We start from the raw sequence: 21725 nt of genomic DNA, 5'->3' as shown, positions 1-21725 counted from the left end.
GAGCCAACAAACTATAATCATCAATCAAAAAACATTACACTGAATTTCGCACAAGATTTTGGAGCCCCGATATCTGATGTGGTCATTGTCAAACTGACAACTGATAAGGAAAACGAGATACACCTTTATTATCTTATTGTGTAAGTAGAGAAATAAGTCTTCTCTCATGACATTTATATACCAGAAACATTTTTGTGCTTTTAATTGTACAGCTACTCAGTACAAGCGAAACTTGTACTACTTCATAATAATATTAGACAGGGCCGGACCAAGTTCGTTTGAGGGGTGGGGGGAGGGGGGGTTCCAACTAAAGGCAGGCGTCCAGGGGCCGCCGAGGCCCCGGTGGGGTGCAGGGGCAACGCCCCGCTGGGGGGTCTGGGGGGCAAAGCCTCCCAGAAGCCGAGAACATTTTGCATTAGTGAGGTCATTTTTTGGTCTTTCCTTGCAACTGGGAATCAAAATTAAACATTTTTATAATTTGAAATAGTTTTAGAAGGCCAAATTAACTAAGGGAGTTGGGGGAAGAGCTTAAAAAGTACACATAATTGTTTTTTTCTCTGAGAGGTACATCGGATGGCCTGGGGGGGGGGGGGGGTCCGGAATCCAGGAACCCCCCCCCCCCCCCCCCCCCCCCCCCCCCCCCCCAGATCCGGCCCTGTTAGACAACGTGTATAAGCACCACTCTGACATTACATAACTTGGCAAGAAACTTCATACGAATGAAATCCTAAATGCTTTTCCCCTAAAGCTTTATAGCATACGTACTCACTCGGAAAGATCAATGAGAAGCGACCATAATAGATTTGATAAAGTTCCAAACAAAATTGTGTGGCTTTTTTGTTCAATATTTGTGTATTTTGTGTGGCTTAATCGTTCACCAACATGGAATATGGGTGCCCCATGAGGCCCCCAAAATGGAATCAAATTATATTCCCGAAAGACGTTAGGCTACTGCTTCGGTGTCTATTTTCCCGGACATTTACTTTTAGCCATGGGGTCGACGCACAGGGACTTCCTCCTGTACAAAAATGACCGCAGCAACAGCGCTGATGGTCGTGTCCTTTAATTTAAAATGATAGTGCGTGTAAGTCAGAAAGAGTTTTTCTATATTTAAAAAAAATTCATGTCCTTCAAACGTAAGCCCGGACTGGAACGTCAGTAGATGACGTTTTTGGCACTATTCATTGATCCCAGGACTAAGAGATACAATTAATTCATATGTATTAATGTGCAGGAGATATAGCTCACGGCCGACTTTAACACAGATGAGAAAAGTTTAACTTTGACATCTTTTTGTATTAGCTTCAGCTAGGACACCCGGACAACGAAAAACTAAAAATATCTCTTCTTATTGACACTTGAGCGTAAAGACTTCTTCAACTCATATGACGAAATTTTGGAGCCCCGCGGGAGTGGTATCATGTGCAGGAAAAGGTTTTGGCGGCACTTGACCACGTGGTGGCGCTGTTTATTCTCTAAGTCAGTCGCGCTAATTGCCATTCACGAAACCCCGTTTCGACCCGCCAAAGTCACCGCGTTTTAAACTTGAGGGACCTACCTCTCGGAAATCGGAAATTCAAGCGTAGTAGCTAATCTGAAACCACCTCAAATTCTCTATTTTCTTGAATACCACTATGTCTCATGCAGTCATTGCCAAACTGACCGTGAACAGGGCAAATAGGGGAAGGGCTCCTAATATGGACCGGCTCCTAATATGGACCACCTCCTGTTCTGACAAACTAACGGCGTTAGAGAGCTCAAAACAATTTCATTCGCTGTATTCGCCCTCCCTGGATACCTTGCAAAAGTCAAAACAGTTGCAGAAACACAAATATCAAAACCGTTAGGCTTTTTCTTTTTTTGTTGCACTTTTGGCAGTGTTCACTCTAAATTTGACGCCTAACACGGACTAGTTTGTTTCCACAGCCAAAGCTGTTATCACACAGATATTGCTAGCTTATATATAACAGCTGAGACGGTATTTGTTACATTTTAGCAGTGTTTACACCGAGTTTCTACTGCAAACAAACAATAATAGCAACATCTCAAACTGAGTATGTGCGAGTCCCCTAACAAATCGAAGAAAATAAAAGCTAAAGGCTATTTTCATTAATTCATTAAGAAGTTTGCTGGAAATAACCTATAATTAGCCCTCGAGATTTAAAAAAAATATAACAACAAGTCTTCTTTTCGTGGTTGATAATTTCACTTATTTTCACTCTGTTTTTAATCAGTTTCTTTTGTTTCCTGTTGTGCTTCAAATAATGTTCTCATCAACCCGAAACAGATAAATCTAAAGCATATGTGAATTAGTCTGACTTGCACGCTAAGTTGTATCATGTTATTTTGAAGCATAGGGGACTTTTTACTGTGATTCGTGAAGGCTTCTTCACATTTCCCTATTAGGCGCCCATGCTGCTATAATGGACCATTTGTGAACGTTTCTGTATTTATTTTTTGCTGAATGTCTATCAAAGCTAATTCACTCTAATTAGGCCTAACGGTTCAAATAAGAGAGGACTACCAAACACAAAATGAAACTTCTTTGCAAGAAAACAAGCTAGTTATCAGCATACAACAAAATGGGGTCCATATTAGGAGCCCTTCCCCTACATTTTGCTTCTACCAATTATTAGACAACCTGTAGGCCTATAAGCGCTGCACTCGGAAAGATTCTTCAACTCAGTCATACCAGAGACATACATTCTATCTATGTCTCTGGTCATACATAGCTGATACAACCGCATCAGTTAGAATACTGATACTGAGTCTAACCACACAATAGTGTTCGTTTTATTTTTCTACACCGTTGACGAGACTGTGACGGCGAATAGTTATCCTTGGCATTCGATGTCAGTAATCCCACACGTTTTGGGCTTATTTTTGTGGGCCACAAACGCGAAATGTGCCTCACAAATTTTTGGGCTTATTTTTGTGGGGCACATTTTGGTTTTGTGGGCCACAAACTGTATTTGTGGAGCATAAAATAAGGGGCACAAATTAAGCTTCATAAAAAATAAGGACAAATATTTGTGGGGCTTAAACAGTGTTTTTGGCCAAAAAAATGTTTTGGGCTCTTTTTTTTCCTCCTTATTTTGGACGTTGAGCGTGGTTTTCAGACCTACTGCGTTTCGGTTTTTAGTTAATGGCGGTCGAAGGCGATCTGTTTGGACAGAATCTCCAATGGCAATGGTGTTTGCTAATGCGAGAGAATTGCGACGGGCGAACATTTGCATATTAACCAGAGGTAAGTTTCCATGTTTCGTTTCATAACTGATAGTGGGTTTATGGTAGTATGTGTTGCAACAGGTGTCATTTCGACTCACTCGAGTCACTGTCAGTGTCACTGTGACTGTCAGTCCACAGGCGCAAGGTATCGTTCACTGAACCAACTAGTAGTTGCCCTGTACAGGGATTTTCTCATTAATTTGAAGAAGAAGATTACCACTACCACGTTTTTGCAACCTCTTTTCAAGGTGCATGATCATAATATTTTATAAATTCTTTTTGTTTTTAAAGATTGAGTCTAACTTGAAATACTCAAATAGGTAACCTTCTGATCGGCCGTTCCCAATTATTTTACTTGCAGGTTGGCATCAATCAGAAGAGAGCTAGAGCTAGTATGTTCAACTTCAAGGTCTCCTCTCAGCTGAAAAAGCCAACCGATTGCTGCATGATCTTGAGGCTGTCACTGACAGAAGTAAAATATTTGATGCCACTGCCGCAAATCAGGTAAGAGTAAGGCGAAGAGGTTTTATTATGTACAACTGTCAGTGTTATGATGTACAGTGTGTTTTTTCCTTCCCCTCCCTTACATTCTCAAGTTCTGGTCAGAATAACTCATATGGAGGTGTGTGTGTGACTGTGAGCAAGACTGAAAGAGTGTTTTCATTTTATTTTTATATAATTCATGTTCAGGGATAAGGCCAAAAAAAAAAATAGGTGTGGTTACGGTAACATAGCCAAAAAAAATAGGGTAGGTAGGTAGGCAATCACTTTTTTTTTTTTTTTTTACTTTTTTTTCTAATGTGTACAAATTAAACCTACTTGACAGGGAAATAAGTGTGCGACACGGGCGCTTTCGCTCATTGCGTTTTTTGCACTCGGTTTTTTTTTTTTTTTTTTTTTTTTTTTTTTTTTGACAAATGTAATAAAAAGTTATAGGATCGGCCCCTAAAAATAGGGTAGGTCGGGTTACCGTAACCACACCTATTTTTTTTTTAGGCCTAATAATAAAATAATGAACACCTAAGAGTCCAAACCACAGAACTGCTCGAACCTCTTAGCTTTATTTCACCAGTATGATGATCATGCAGTTCCTCCAGTATTAGAATCATTTCTAATACTAGAAGCGCATGACTTTCAGTGTGTACCTTTAAGATTAATAAAGTACAATGTATTGCTGTAAACAGTCACTCACTCACTCACTGTCAGGATATATCTCATTCTCAGTGAAACTGTGTGTCAAGTTCTATTATTTTTTTCCTTTGTGCTCTACACACATGCATACATGTTATACATACATATATATATATATATATACATGTTATGTAATATGCATGTATATATATGCACACATCAACTTGTCTACATTGTATATCAGTCAATGTGAACGCATTCAGTTCACTGATTCAGTCAAAACTTCACTAAATGTAAAAGGACTTATAAAATGTTATATTCTAGAAAGATATCAATGCCACTGTCCCACAGTATCATAAGAATCAAGCGTTAATGTTGGTTTGGTCGTCTGTTGTCGTTTTTTGTTGTTGTTTTATGGGGGAGGGTGCAGTGTGTAAATTCATCTGGTTCTGTGGACAGTGTGTTTGTTGTTCCTCCACATAGCTAAATATCACACTGCATGTAGCTCCTAGTACTACTTGTCCTGTCAACTAACTGTTTTAAATTTGTTGCTCAGAGGAATGTTACTTCAGCCAATATTATATATTACAGGTTGGCATCGATCCGGCACAGTGGAAGAAGCAGATTGATTCCTTCATGATCCGGAGGCTGTCAAGACTCAAATGGGAAATATTTCATGCTAATGGCAATTCAGGTAAGAGTTCTGCTACATGATCATATTGTGTTTTATCCTCCCTCTCAGTCTCAAGTTCTGGTTACATTCTGACTGTTGGTGTGTGTTTGTGTGTGAGAACCGAAGTGTGTGTGTGTGTGTGTGTGTGTGTGTGTGTTTGATTTTCCCTGGCCAGTCAGGAGAGCTGCCAGACATTAATAGTAATAATACCTGCAGATTTTTCTAGCCCTGCATATTGATGTTACACACCTTTGCTTTGCTTTTTGAATTTGATAGCAAGCGCTGACAGGGAATGTGTCTTCTATATTTCATATATATGTTAAAAAGTAGGCATTAGAACTTGTCTACCAGGGAATTAGAATGTTTACGCTCTTGGCATTTATGTGGGTTTAGTGTATGTGTATCAGTTACAAACACAATTTACTCCTTACTCATACTTAAAACTTGTTCTTGTCATTGTGTTTGGATTTAAGATCAGTTCCTTTGTCATTCATTTGTCAGTAGGGACAGAAGATGACGAAGACCTGGCCAGTGAATGTGGATGAAAAGCAGTGCTATCCAGGTCCAGCTGTGATCGATGGGGAAACTACAGCAACAGCGGCAGTAAATGTCCACTCAGTATTGGTTGTACTGAGCCTTACAACTTGTTGCTATTGTAAATTTGTGTCAATGTTTTAAAGGCCCACTACGCCTCATTTAAAAAGTTGTCCTCACCTTTAACATGGGATAAGACCATCCCTCCACTTGGTCACAGACCAAAAATCAACACTTTGACTGCTTTCTGTTGTGAGGTAGATGTTTTGGTGGTTGCGGTGAATTTATTTTTTCTTTCGAAGAAGCTGTACCTGAATGTATTCTTTAAAAAGATACCACTCTGCATAGAGAGCCTTGAGGCAGTTCATTTTTGGTATGCAACTATTAGTGCCCGTATGGTCTTATTTCATTTAAAAGCCTCGGGGATGTCGTCAGGCGTCCGACATAGACGGATTGAAAGGCTCAGATGTCTGATTCACATAGCCGCATGGCGGTCAGATGTCCAGGCATGGTACTCTTCCGCCGATGGGCGGAAATCCGCCGAAAATGAAAATCTAAAAAATAAAATTAAAAAAAAAATCCGCCCATTGACTTGAGATTATTATTTTTTCTTACTCAAGCCTTATCTTTCACTTATATCCCTCTCAGCTTCAAGGAGAGGGCACTAAACACATTTGAATTAGTAAAAAATCGTCAGCTTCAGGGGGCGTTGCCCCCTGACCCCCACAACGCCCCCTGACCCCCACAAAGGGCGCTGCCCCTTGACCCCGCCAGGCTGCCCCTGGACCCCCGGCTTTATTTCAGCTGAAACTGCCATTCCTTCAGTACCATGCCTGGATGTCCTATCGTTTTGAACTGAGCGCTGTCATTGTCCTATAAGAACTCTATTCCTTCGGACAGCGCACTATTCTATATTTTTCTCTCAAGATACACATTTTCAAAAAGCGACCGAGCACTCTCGCGTATTTGTGCACTGAAGTTGTGCAGTGCGGATCTTGTGTTTTCGGGAATTCCAAACCGTTTGTGATATGGGCTGTTTGGGCACACCTGTCTGCAGCACATTAAAGTTAGGAGTACGGGAGACAACTCCAACTGACCATAAGTCTTGCATCTGCTTTTGGTTTCAGTTCAAGACATTTTGACGAAGCGCATTGAATTATGCCACCGAAATAAAACTAAGGCCTGTCCACTTACAAAAATTGCTCGGTCAAAGTACAGTAAATCTTACATTTTGTTAAGGAAATGTGCGGCAGTAAAATTGAATTTGGAGAATACATGGAATAACCTGGTTTTCTGGGAAGTGACATAAAAATAAATAGAACAATTGTGAATACTTCTTCTTCTTCTGTGTTTGTGGGCTGAAACTCCCACGTACACTCATGTTTTTGTACGAGTGGATTTTTACCTGTATGACCGTTTTTACCCCGCCATTTAGGCAGCCATACGCCGCTTTCGGAGGATTGTGAATACTGATCGACATAGAGTGCCGTTGCTATGGAAACAGTCGTTACATTGGATTTCTAGGAAACAGTTTAACAGCGACATAATACATCAGAAATTCCTAATATTTGGCACAAAGATGCACATGTATCATATCAACAATCATATAGAACGATTTTTTTTACAACAGACTACAGTTGAATTTTAATATCTTTTGTCATAAGAATGAACGAATTTCTCACTGCATATTCATTACAATACCCCCCGCGGGTTAGGGGGAGTCCCATATTGGTTGGGACGAGAAAGAATTTACCCGATGCTACCCAGCATGTCGTAAGAGGCGACTAACGGTTCTGTTTCTCCTTTTACCCTTGTTAAGTGTTTCTTGTATAGAATATAGTCAATGTTTGTAAAGATTTTAGTCAAGCAGTATGTAAGAAATGTTAAGTCCTTTGTACTGGAAACTTGCATTCTCCCAGTAAGGTCATATATTGTACTACGTTGCAAGCCCCTGGAGCAATTTTTTGATTGGTGCTTTTGTGAACAAGAAACAATTAACAAGTGGCTCTATCCCATCTCCCCCCTTTCCCCTATCCCATCTCCCCCCTTTTCCCGTCGCGATATAACCTTGAATGGTTGAAAACGACGTTAAACACCAAATAAAGAAAGAAAGAAAGAAAGATTCATTGCAATAATTAATTTAAATTCAACTGTAGTTGTTTAAAAAAACAAACACGTTCTATATGATTGTAGATATAATACATGTGTATCCTTGTGCCAAATATTATGAATTTCTGATGTATGATGTTGCTGTAAAGCCGTTTTCTAGAAATCCCATTTGACGCTGTAAATGCCAGTTTTCATCGCAACAGCAGTCAATATCCATCCACAATGTTTTCATTCATTTTAATAAGTCACTTCAATAACTACCCAGAAAACTAAGTTATTCCTTGACTGTATTCTTCAAGTTTAAGTTTGGTAATTTTACTGCCGCACATTGCCTTAAATCATAAATAAAGGGTTCCAGTAACATACCTTTCTTCTTTATTGATTATGAACTTTGGAAGATTAGATGTTGGATCTGTTTTTAAAAAATATTTCCTTGATGTGTTGTACTAAGATCAACCGTCTGCTTGGACATATACTAAAGATCCACTACCTGGCTGCTGTCTGCGGAAAATCGATTAATTCATAGAAAAATATGCCTTTCAGGGAAGCAGCTAGCCGGTTGACTGTACGTGTGTTTGTGTAGAGGTGTTCTTATTGCATGTTCAAGCCAGGACAGATGGTGACCTGAAACATTTACACATTACATATATGTATGCAGGACTGCTACTTTTAAGCTTAGGTGCAAGTGACGAAGTGTGATGATATATTTGTTTGACTGATTATGGGCATTAAAATAAAACTGCAAAAAGAATACTTACACTTGAGATCTGATTTTGTGTGTGCGCGCATGAGGGTGTGTGTGGGCAATTTGACATACTTGCAGAAGAAACAAACAGAGGTAACTGATAAACTGCATTTATTAACACAAAGATGTAAACAAAGTGAGTTCACACATTTCACAAAAGTAAAACAAGGCAGTCTCACATGCATTCACAATATTTAGTACTCGACTCGCATGAATGGCCAAAGATTATAGGCTGAGAATGCAAGTTCTAATTTGGCACATTTGTACATGTAGCTGCATCCGCTAGACATATATATATATCCATCTTACAATAAAAAAAAAACTACCGTAGTGGTTAGAACATCTGCCTGAAAATCTAGGTTCGAATCTCTGCAGAGGCATTTAATTTTTCTCCTTGGTTGAAATAAAAAAATGCTCAATCCAGAGAGAGCAACCGTAAAGTTACCAGGGTAAAAGTAAAGCGTTGAATGCAGCTATGAAGGTCATGCCAGCAGTGTGGGTCAAGATTCAGGCCGCCTTCTATGCACAGAATTCTGTGTAGGATTCTCAGCTCTATCTTTACAAACACATAATCCCCAATAGTCATACAGTGGAACCCCCCTTTTAAGACCCCTTCCATGTTAAGACCTTGTTTTCTCTGTAAATTTACCTCCATTTTAAGACCCACTCCTTTTTAAGACCTGATTTTCTCAGATTTCTGGAGGTCTTAAAAGGGGGGTTCCACTGTAGCTGTAAGACATAATTTTGTTTAAAACACTTATGCCTTTTGGGGGAAATAAATTAATAAGAAAAGACATCACCACACTAAGAAGTCAGGGTGCTGGCTTTTGCTATGTGACCAAGTGGAAGGATTTTCTTATCCCATGCAAAAAGCCTGATGAAGGTCTGACACAGTGAGGCAGAGCAGGCCTTTAAAAAATAAGTTCACCACATCCAAGTGAAAGACAAAATCTTGGCAGACTGTATTACAAAAGCAACATTTCAGCACAACATAAGAATGAATTGAACCATCCAGAATGCACCAGAACGACCCAAAAACAGAATCAATGAAAATTTTAAACAAGATAAAGTACTGACTAGGATTCAAAGGAAGAAAAAGTCATGGGTTAACACATTTCATGTGCATAATGCAGTTAAAAGATCTAAATTCTAATATTGCAAACAAAGTCTTTACATGAACACGCATTGACTGAAACATTCACACACATCTCCCAAAGCTAAGCCTATGTGTAAAATACTGCCTATGAACAGCTTAACTTAAAGCACTCAGAATCTCAAACAGAATGAGGCAGAGCGATGTTAAGATATCAAATAACCAAAGGGAAGTAATCGCTCTTAATGCATACGACATGTGTAATAGAGTAAGCGAGAGTTGTACGGAACCTTTTCTCCTGGCACCTGAGAGAATAACAAGCATTGAAATGAACAAGCGACTTTCATCCTCAAAAAAGGATGATCACCGCAAGCTCATATGCTCATCATTCTCCAAGGCACTCCAACTAACACCTACGTACACAGTCATATACATGAGATTCTAACTGATACTTTCGAGGCGACCCTGTAACAATGTGTGTGTTTGTGTGTTTGTTCTGTTTAAACCAGTCTTGATCTAAGGACAAAGTCCGGTCGAGAATAAAAGCTGGTTCTTGTATATGACGGTGTACGTAGGTGTTAGTTGGAGTGCCTTGGAGAATGATGAGCATATGAGCTTGCGGTGATCATCCTTTTATGAGGATGAAAGTCGCTTGTTCATTTCAATGCTTGTTATTCTCTCAGGTGCCAGGAGAAAAGGTTCCGTGTACAACTCTCGCTTACTCTATTACACATGTCGTATGCATTAAGAGCGATTACTTCCCTTTGGTTATTTGATATCAAAGCACTCAAACAACATAAAAGATAATACCACTTTATGTAGTAAAAACAAACAACCCGCTGTTTGCTGTAAGAAAATATCTGCATACCAAACACAACCTGTATTTAGCTGAATTGACAACTTACATAGGTAAGTCAAAATGTACCCTTGATCCACACCGCACCACACATTATTTGTGTAGAATGTTATTGTTAATGTATTACATGTTCATTTCACCACAAAGGCAACAGAAAACTTCTGTAAGTGTAAGCATCTTCAGATGGACTATATTAAAGCAGTTCTGGTAGCTCTGTCAGCACAGAATGGACTGAATCTGATCATCATCCGCAGCAAAGCCAGGCACCATTCAGGCACTCTACCTGCACGTCATATCTCGGCACCTCACTTCCTGGAAAATAAAGAAAATGTATTACTGAGCACATCCAGACTTTGCTGTGCGCTGATGGGGATATGTTTTGGGTATCGAGAAGATGGTGTGTATTGGGGGTGGGGGTGCGGGAAGGTAGGTAGGAGATAATACTTGTTCTTCACAAGATCAGTGGGATGGAGAATAGTGTGGGTGATACTGACACAGTGACAGTGACAACTATGAACTAAACTGTAAACATTGTTCTGTAATATTACAGGTGCCATCATTCCTTCCTATGAAAACCATTTATTTCATGGATATATTTATACTTTCATCACTAAAATTAAAAAGATAATCTTTCATCATTAAAATTAAAAAGACTTCCTCACAAGAACCTTTCTAACAACATGATATCTTGTTATGCTGCTGATGTGAGCAGCTTTTCTGGAATGTGATGGAAAGTTACTATTTTTTTAATTCAGCATGAGCCCTCATCCCACACACATATATTTAGCGTTGACACCTCACAGTTTTGTTGAGAAATGTGATGTGAATTCATTCAGAAAATTCTAAATCTGCGCAGGGGCAGTCAGTCAGGGTGTTGAATGTAGAAGTAGGTATCCAAGTATTACAATTGACATTGTAACTCTTATTCCATGTAAAAAAAACCTGGCCAGATCTGTGATTGTGAGCCAAGGAAAGGATTGACTGTATTTAAAATAATTCCAGTAATGAGTAAATCTTTCATTCTAGCTATTTCATGTTTTACTTTCTTGCATCGCAATAGTTCAATGTTCATACAAACAGTATAATGCACTTTATGAGTATAGGGTTGCAACAAACTTTAAGATGGGAAGGAGAGAGAAAATAAAGATATTTGTACCATTATGTATACAAAGTACATGTACATCATACCAATTACCATGCACAGTATTACTATGCATCTTCAAATGTATGAATAATTTCATCTACAAAGTACTTGTAATACAATTTACAAAGAACAAAAGACTGCTGAATTATCTACATCAGTACATGTTTATAGCTTCAGACTACCATCACCAATACCTAATGTTACTATATATATATATATAAATAAATTTTACCATACAGATTTGACAAGCAAAAGCTGTAAGTGGTAAAGAAATGTGTAACTTACTCTTCAGGGGTAGTCTGTAATGTAAAGCACCACGCCAAGTCATCCTGATACCTCTCCAGTACATGTCCATGTTTAAAGGTAAACTGTTGGAACTGGAAGACAGGAGCTGTATGAATGATGCACATCATCTCTGGTTTCTCGGGAGGCCTGAAAAAAAACCAGAACAATATTAACATAACATGTCTTGAAAATGAAATAAGTACTATTTCAACTTCACTATCAGAACCAAATCACTCCCTACTCCAGTAATTGTTTTGTTTATTCTTTTACAACCATAGTTCATACACTGATACAGCAGCATTTGATTCTGTGCATGCAGATTAAAGATCAAGCATTTTATAAACTTGAGTAAAAAAAAAAGAACACAACAAAAACACACTCAGTGACTCACAGCCACACCCAGTTACTCAGTAACACACACATACACAACAGATAAATCTTGCTCAGTTCTACAAAGGCCACGTTTGCAATGGTCATGTCTTGGATTTTAAAAACAATAACTTACCTGCTGGTTGATCCAAACCGATGATTGAAAATCAGTGAGTGAGACTGAGACTGTGAGAGGAAAATGTCATGTAGTGCACAGTGCGATTCATCACCAACCTCCCCATTCAAGGCAGACCGTGTCCAAAATCAGCTGTACCATTCACATCCCGATTGCATTCCTTCAGAAGGGCAGTCAGTGTTTCAACTTCTTTGTCGATATATTTCTCTGGTGGACGTGTTGAACTGCCAAATATTAGATTGTTTCACGAACGACGGCCGCCATGTTTTTTCGTCAACACTACTATTCATGTACTCCACTGCGTTTTATTGTGTCTTAAAACCGACTTCTCGGGAAAGTGATCAATCGAATTTTATGGTCCACAAAAACTTGCTTCATATTTTATTTAAGGACTACTTTTATTTGCCTTTATTTTTATGGCGCACATTTTGTGCCCCACATTTTGTTTTGGCCTTCATTTTGTGGTCCACAAACTGGAAATGTGCCCCACAAATTTGTGGGCTTATTTTTGTGGTCCACAAACTGGAAATGTGCCCCACAAATTTGTGGGCTTATTTGTTGGATTAATGACATCGAATGCCAAGGATAAATAGTCAAATCCAAAATGAACTCATGACGCTAATCACAGCCTTCAAAACACTTGTAGAATTACTCAACCTCTCATTTACTGGCTCAGAGACCGAAAGGATGTTCACACCTGAGGTCGGTGACCTGAATCTCACCTGGCGGCCGTTCTCTACGAACTGCATTGTGGTTTTCCCGATTACGTGAGAACGAGGCTGTTTACCAACTCGTGCTAAAAATAGGACTTACTTTTTTAAGCGTCAGACAAGGAAACGCTGTGTTGTTCGGCTACCCAGTAAAGTATACACATTTACCAGAAGAGGACAGACGGGTAGGTAGCTTGACTAAGGCCCGGTATATAAAGGACGTATACCTGTAGGAGGATCTATAAGTATCTATCAGGTTTCATTCGGGGCAGTCGCGGAGAGTGGACTCCGCCGCTGTTGAAGTACCCGCTTTACAAAGGTGAGTGGTCTTGACCGATTTCTCTCCCTTCTGTTGTTTCTGATTGTTGTTCTTGATGCATTTTGTGCTGTTGTGGTTGTGGTTGTAGTGGTGAACTGTCGCCGAGAGCGGGTGTTTATGACCACTTGTACCCGCCGAAAAGCAGACCGCAGTGTCTTTTCCAGGAAATACTGATATCGTCCTGGCGTACAGGTAGGGTCGAACATAGAGCGGGTTAGCCTTAGATATAGGCCCTATGTTTCAAGTTGCCGCAATGCTGCTCAGTCCGATTTAATTAACAAGTGATCTAACACAGACTAAACCCCACACACACTATACACACACACACACACACACACACACTGAAACGGCACACACACACACACACAAGCCTGTGATTATTACTAGACTCTGAACTGCCATTGCCAAAACCCTTTTGTCAGTGTAGCTGATACGTACGACATGTACTAGACTGTCATTATGACTAACTTTCACCTGTTAATTACTAACTTTTAGTTTTGGCTCACTTCCTGACGGATTGCTAGTGCCAAAACTAACAAGAGACGAAGCCTTCAAGGCTCCCGTAAGAAATCAACAAACAGAAACACAAACTCATCCGTCACACACACACACACACACACACACACACACACACACACACACACACACACACACACACACACACACACACACACACACACACACACACACACTCACAGTTAAAACTAACGCATCATATCAACTCCATGTATAATTTTCAAAAGAAGGCAAACAGATAAAATGACTGAGTATTTGTTGTTGGTGCAGTGTCCTTGGATGAGATCTTGTGCAATCCTCACACACACACACACACACACACACACACACACACACACACACACACACACACACACACACACACACACACACACACATACACACACACACACACACACAGGCACTGTGTTCATTTGCAAATCTACCATCAGCTTATCTGTCTTTTGCACTGCAGACACTAAGCAATAGGTACCTGCCATGTGGCCACTTTTTCCACTGCTGTCCTCAGTCCCATACTTTTCATCAAGACTTGTCACCATGCCGAGTGGATCTAAATTCGGAAGTCTTCATGTGGCTGAGGCATATCTGACATTATCCTACATACGTGAGAGAGACACCCGTGAGATAATAATCGTTCAAATCACACGTGTGTATATCATGTAAATGAGGTCATGTCAAGCAAGTCTGGCAGGGACCTGTTTTTCCACTGCTTATGATGCCAAAGTCACCGAGACAATCGTCATTATAGAAACAAAAATTGCGCTCGCTAATTACCCTCGATGAATCTTTAGAACTAACACGTCACGCCACGCTTTCAGAGTGACGTTTCTTTGCTTTGACGTAATAGATTGCACGAGGCTTTAGAAGAGATCGAGGTTCCAAAACAAGCGTCTTCAATTTTTCTGCCTCGACTGCAGTACATTTTCAGTAAAATACACGTAAGTACAGTATGTAGGATAAACAGAATACTACATGGCTTGCTGTGTTGTACCAGATTTACACTCGTTGCTTTTTCAAATAGTGAACAGCTCGCTTTCGCTCGCAGTTCAATATTTAAAAAAACAACTCGTGTAAATCTGGTACGACACAGCAAGCCATGTAGTATTCTCTATTTACCCGCTATTACGAGCTAGTCGTGTGACAGAGTTTTCTTGCACACGAGACTGTAGATGTTTCACGACGGCTTTAGCCGGAGTGAAACAGCAGCAGTCGAGTGTGCAAGAAAACTCTCTGTCACACGACTAGCTCGTAATGGCGATTATGTCTCACAGCATAGGCATAGAAAGATATAAATAAGTTTTTGTGGACGAAATAACAGGCACAAAACCAGACTGACAACACAATTGCCTTTTCACACATACCGTACACACGCATGCGCGCAGAAGATAGATCCAATTCGTTTCGTGTCTTTTTCTGGTTGAATGCATTTAACAAAGTATCAACCAACGTTTCTGAATCTTTCAATGACAAAAATAAACTTTTTTTTGAACCAAACAGCACAAACCAACGAAAGCTAAACACACAAACACACGCGCGCACTAACACAGATTGAATGCAAAGCGCGAACGAACACGGAGAATTTTTGTAGGTCAGGTCGTGGGAAAGTCCACCCGAAATGTTCCACAGGGGAACTGGTTGTGTTTGGATTGTTCTTTTTCTCAAAGTGATGTTGATGTTGTTTACAGTGCAGTTTTGAAAGAATATTTTCCGAATTTGGGGCACACTTTCGTCTTTCGGTTCGTTTATCTTGTCGAAGTAACATTCGAGTGTTTCTAAATCCAAACCTTCCATCACCGCTGGTGCAGATTAGACCTGCCTGACTGTCTGCGTGCGTGTTAGAGCTGAAGACGAAGCCAGAGACTATAGAGTATACAGACTGTGTACTCTACAGTCTCTGACGAAGCCTCAGTCGCCAAAGCGTCACCCATCTGTAGGTTCTGAGCATCGGATGTACGTTGATACGTGGTAAGATCCGCACGGAACTGTCTATGCAACTTTTTCTAGTCACAGGTGTAAGGTTCGATCTTTTCTTTGCAATTTCGTCCTCTGTGTACGTAGCAAAGCGTTTCACCATTTTCGGTTTTCGTTGCAGACGACGATAGTGAAAGTAGTACCTATTGTTTTGTTTTGAGCTTTCGTATTCAGGGTTCTTCGTTGAAGCTTGGTAAAGGGACCGTGTCGTGTAAGTGGAAAGTTGACGAAGCTTTTGAAAACAGAAATTGAATGAAGAAGAAAATGTGGCTTTCAGTTATATACAGGAGAACGGCGGGGTTGGTGTTATTCTTTTACCGTCAAACACTTAGTACACAGATAAAACGTGATTGACTGACCAAGGCCTGTTGGCACACTATTCAGAATGCACAACAAAATGTAACAACGCTTTGATACCCATTTTTCTACGTTCGTGATCACTTGAAATGAATACTGAAAACAAAAGTGTTTAAGGTAGTGACTGAATGTATGTAAAGGTAAAAAATTTCAGAAATAAATGCATAATCAAAATAATCAATTTCAGCATCAAAGCGTGTAACATACAATCTTGCACACGTTTACTTTAGTAGTGGCAAAGGAGTGCGTGTGACATAGCGTCGATCTTGTAGGTTAACCTCCTTTCTGAAACAAATGGCAAAATGCGATTAGTTATGATGACTACAACCTACACAAATATAAACAGTGTTTTGAAACAGAATAGTCAGGTTATACAAGCCACTTTACCTATGCAGCATGGTAACCCTACAATATGCGAAACATGTCAACTGACTGCAGCAGCCTGGTTCTTAAAATAATTCTGACGGTCAACACAACCAACACACTATTCACATTCCATTTTAAGGAGCAACGGAGGTACTCTCTGAGGGTCTTGTTTAAATGATAACGATCAACTCAGGAGGGAAAAAACAAGAGAGGAAAAAAGAAACCACATCAACCGCAGAAAAATACAGAATCACTGTGACACATGTACCATTATTTACAAACAAATGCCACAGCAAGCTTTCTTTGGACGACTGTCGTTGTCTCAAAACTCACATTCTACCTTCTGTCCGAAAGAATCTAATCTTACGTTGTACTGCCTTGAAAGAAAATGCCAACAAAGACAAGAAAGCTGTTGCAAGGTAAGCTTACCAAAAGTTACATCGCGAATCATGATAGTGCGTAAACAGCAAACAGTACAATCAAAGAGAGAATCGAGTCTGGAATGAAACGCGATACAGATCTAGCATTCAAAAACTGTCTTTCAAGTTCAAGGAAGTTGTTGCAAGGTAAGACTTACTAAATTGTACAGACAAAACCATGACAGTGCATGTTTTGAATTTGAGGAAAAAATCGTGATCCTTTTGACTTTGAGAACAGATTCATTCCGTTTCCTTATATCTGCATGTTCAAGTAAATGATGGACAGTTTTTTTCGGGCAGAGTAAACTTAACTTGAGACTCTACTGCAAGTCTTGAAATTCACATAAATCGAACCACGAACAATTAAAGACATCCAAACATTACAGGCACTTTAGATCAACTCATTTCACTAGAGGTGCATGACTGCCTAGCACTGTGTTTGACATCCGTGTCTGCTGAAATAAAAAGAAATTAAAACAAAACACATTAACAGTAGGTGACACGTTATCAGAGTGGGAGACACTAGATCTGTCTCTGTACTTACCGGAATACGGCTGCCAGATCGACACTGCGCTTTCGACAGCTCTTCCTCGCGTGGACATTGGAAAAACGCTGTGCAGATCAAATTGTAGGAAATCTCCCTTTGGTAGCTTCTTTATTTACTTTTCTGGAGCTTAGAAACCGAACAACATGAAATCGTCTTCCCCGAATCGGCGAATGCAGAAGTGAGAACTGGAGAAGTGAATCTATACCACAATCCTTCGCGCGACCCCTGACCTGGTCTTGACACCTGACCTGGTCTACATACCACACACGACAGAAACCAGTCAACTGCTTGTACACATTCAAAACCCCCCACCACCCGTTTTCTTTGGATACACGCTTTAACTACACACATGCCGACACAATGTTGATCATTGCTTCAATATTTTGAAGATGGTGCTTGAAAAATAACCAGGTGAAATGAGTATTTCGGTGTTTAGTCAAATGTTAAAGTTTCTACCACAGACATACACACGCACACACGCACAGACAGACAAAGTTACGATCGCATAGGCTACACTTACGTGTGTTGTGTTGTGTGTGTGTGTGTGTGTGTGTGTGTGTGTGTGTGTGTGTGTGTGTGTGTGTGTGTGTGTGTGTGTGTGTGCAGTGTGTACATGATGTTTGTGTGTGTGTGTGTGTGTGTTTCTGTGTCTGTGTGTGTGTGTGTCGTGTACGTGTGTGTGTGTGTATGTGTGTGTGACTTACAATTGAGGTGAAGAGGAGGGTACGTGGCAATTTCAGAAACGTATGTGGGCCTACATGAAATTGATGCTCTTTTTGTCGAGAATGATTATTTAGGGAGAGGTTAAAACCTTCAAAATGTCACACTCCCATAATCATTTTATGCGATGGCTCTAATTGCTCACAACTCGTATTGTACGATGTGCTACGTTTAAGTCGCTAGTTATTTGTCCCTGGTTGAACAAACGTGTGTAGTTACCTATCCGTTGAGCATAGCTGAGATTCTTTCTCCATAGTAAATGCAGTCCCCCCCCCTCTCCCCTCTCTCTCTCTCTCTCTCTCTCTCTCTCTCTCTCTCTCTCTCTCTCTCTCTCTAACTCTCTCTCTCTTACACACACACACACACACACACACACACACACACACACACATGCACACACATACATACACACACACTGACTCACACGCTGTGAGTAGTACTTACTTACTGTCACTTGTGCCTTCTGGCATGTAGGGCAGGAACGAAGGACCTCAATTCCAGTCTGTCTTGGGACAACTTGCCGCGATGGTACCCCAAGTACTGTTTACGTTTCTCGGGACTCTCTCTATAGTTCGACGCCATGTGTTCTTGTGTCTTGCTCTTTTCCTTTCTCCTTTTGGTTGTCCAGTAGAAGGAGGCTGTATATATGTGTGATGCTGCTTGGTTCCCTTCTTTCTAAACTTCTGCCCTGTCCACCTCCTTCGCCTTCTCATTAGGAAGGCTCCCATGCACGCTCTCTAGGTGAGCAAAACGTCTATCGTTTAAGATTGTACTTGGCTAAAATATTCGGAAATTCTTCTCAGACTCTTTGTGTGGAAGACCGACTGCATTATGAGGTTGCCATCTGTCTTTTTCCAGCATTTTGAGCCTTATAGGAGAATGGAAAGAGCACAGCTCTGGTATGATTTAAGTTGGTCTTATACTGCTGTACTGATGGGACTTCTATACGTGGTTGAGCATGCATTCTGAAGGCTTTGCTGCGACGGTTCTTAATGTCGCTGGCTGCTCCTCCGTCATGTCTCATAGTGCTGCAGGGCCGGACCAAATGAGTTGTAAGGGGGGGGGGTTCCTCCTTTTTTGGGGGGGCAAATCAGCGAAGTGGCGAAGCCACAAGCGCGCGCCTGCTTTGGGTCCGGGGGCATGCTCCCCCGGAAAATTTTTGAAAAACGGTTAAAATCTGTGCAATCTGGGCCTTGTTTTGAGGGTTAAGAGCAGCATTGTTTTGGTGCTAAAACTAGTAAAAAAAACAACAACACTCAAAGCAAGGTACATGCTTTTTCCAGGGGTGGGGTTCCGGAACCCCTGGAACCCCCCCCTGGGTCCGGCCCTGCGCTGCTGCCCAGGCAGGCGAACTCATCAGTTGTAGGAATCTCGAAGGTCTTCTCCGTCTTCTCCAACCTCTTGGATTGGTGAGGGGTTTGGGATGTTCTCGGCCATCAACTCCTTCTTCTTCTAGGGTGTTTTGAATGCGGACAAAACACACTGTTTTACATGCTTATTCGAAACTGGTGTTGTAGGCTGCATCCCAGGAAATCCTAGCTCAAAAATGGCACGCAGAAAGGCCTACATGTGTCTTTTTTTCTGTCTCACAGGGTTAACTGGTGGATCAATCCCAGCAGCTGAGCACATCTGTCTGCCTGTCCTTCAGCCAGGAACCATCAAAGATGGCTTACCGAGCACAGCGTAAACGAAGACGCCGACGAGACGAAGAAAGTGGCGGGAGACGTCATCAATATGACAACGAAGGCCTAGAACCGGATGAGCCAGATGGGAGAAGACATCGCGATCACGAACCTTACTCCAGACCGAGAGACGAACCGGAATATCCCGGAGCTCAAGTTCACAGGCCCACACCAAGGGAGCAAAACGCACACAGATACGACGATAGAAACTTCAGACCTGATGACCGTGAGCACCCCAGAAGGCACCATGATGATGAAAGGCGTCGACCTAGGCACCCTGATTCGGACAAACGGAGACCCAGAGAAGACGAACCTCATTTCAGACCCGATGGCCGCCCAGCACATCCAAGGGGGTATGATGATGACGACACGCAAAGGCATCGATACAGAGAAGACCCTGCAGCCTACGCCAGAGGACATGGAGATACCTCTCGTCGACCAAAGCATCCGGATTCGGCCCAAGAGACTCCCGGAGAAGATGACGCCTATGTCACACTCAAAGATAATTCAGAGCGCCCAAGAAGAGATAGGCGTGACAGAAACCGGCTCACACAGCCCGATTCGGACACACATCGGTACGGAGCAGGCGACGCTCATGTCACACCTGACGATCATTCACCACACTCAAGACGAGATCATCCTCACGTACACCAACCGACACAACCCTATGCAGGCAGACAGAATTTCGAGAAAGCCGCGGCTGCATTCGGGTCTGGCGATCCATATGCAGACTCTCGAGCAAAAGTACACGAAAGTCGGCGTAAAAAGCCCGAGTCACAGGCAAAGAGGGGGACAGGTGGTGGAGATGTGCCGTACGCGTACACACCTCCTGTGCAGCCTCTGGGAACAAGTAGACACGACAGAGCAACAGTGGAAGAACCGTTGCCTTTTTACTCGCGCCCAACAGGTAATTGATCAATGGCGATGATGTGGTTGTGTTTTTTTTTTTTTTTTTTTTTTTTTTTGGGTGGGGGGGGGGGGGGGGGGGGGTTGGTGTTTTTACCTTTCTGTCTTTTGTTAATTTGTCGGGATTTTTAAATCATTCTGTGTTTTACCTATCTTTCTTTCAGTTTTTCTCCTTCCTTAGTTCTTTTTTTTTCTCAATTTATTTAACAAAGTTTATAGTTCCCTTTATGGTGATATTAGTGATTATTGTGAATGTTGTGGGTTTACGAAGATACGTGCACTTAGTTTACCTTTGCAAAGAACCCACCTTTGTGTGTTTGTATGTTTGATTGTTTGTTAGTTTGTTTGTTTCATTGTTTGTTTTTTGTTTGAATATTTGTTTGCTTGTTTTTTTTCTGTTTTTTTCTTTGTTTACATTTACATTCGTACAAGGATTCTCTGTGATCTGAGTTCCTTCCCGTTTCCCGAATGCCTCGTCAGGAAAATCAAGAAAACGTCCAGTAAATCATAACTCCTTTTATAATGACAAACGGCCATTTCAGGCGATGAAGAGCAACCTAACACACCCTACAAGAACGACGACGACAACGACGATGAACCAAGCTCCGACGTGACCGTGGATATTGAGATGGTGGAGATGAGGCACCCGAGAGCGAGGCAGCCGATTACTTCTCCACAGCAGAACGGTGTGCGAAGGTACGAGAAAAATCCATCTGCCCAGTCTGCTTATCAACCGACCGTGTGGGTTGAGCGAGCCACCCCTACCCGAGCGCCTACAGTACGCTCAGTGTTAAAAGCTGGAGTGAGCTGGACGATGAGATCAGTGAGGTCAAGAAAGATCTTAACAAGGTTGGTCTCGTTCGTGTTTGCTCGAATTTTGTCGACCTGTCTGTCTTTGTCTGTCTGTCT

The 21725-nt window shown here is 41.3% G+C and overlaps 1 protein-coding gene and 1 long non-coding RNA gene across 3 annotated transcripts in view; both read left to right on the top strand.

The window, feature by feature from the left end:
- Positions 1–3137: 3137 nt before the first annotated feature.
- On the top strand, positions 3138–8428 carry LOC138967093 (uncharacterized). 2 transcript variants are annotated; one of them, XR_011455846.1, is made up of 4 exons: positions 3138–3247; positions 3590–3732; positions 4951–5053; positions 5534–8428. It is a non-coding gene; the product is annotated as an uncharacterized lncRNA (long non-coding RNA). The 2 variants fall into 2 exon arrangements; XR_011455845.1 differs by lacking the exon at positions 3138–3247 and having other exon boundaries at positions 3402–3732.
- A 4679-nt stretch (positions 8429–13107) lies between these two features.
- The window catches only part of LOC138965945 (uncharacterized), a 10793-nt gene continuing 2175 nt past the window's right edge, over positions 13108–21725 (top strand). Inside the window, exons 1-3 of the mRNA XM_070338028.1 lie at positions 13108–13332; positions 19821–20817; positions 21359–21665. Coding sequence (XP_070194129.1) covers positions 19893–20817; positions 21359–21665 — 1232 coding nt within the window. The 5' untranslated portion in view covers positions 13108–13332; positions 19821–19892. The remainder of the gene's footprint in view (positions 13333–19820; positions 20818–21358; positions 21666–21725) is intronic.

The sequence above is a fragment of the Littorina saxatilis genome, linkage group LG5, assembly GCF_037325665.1.
Source record: "Littorina saxatilis isolate snail1 linkage group LG5, US_GU_Lsax_2.0, whole genome shotgun sequence".
NCBI lineage: Eukaryota > Metazoa > Mollusca > Gastropoda > Littorinimorpha > Littorinidae > Littorina > Littorina saxatilis.
Note: the sequence above shows the minus strand (reverse complement) of the source record. Positions and strands in the feature narration are given on the sequence as shown.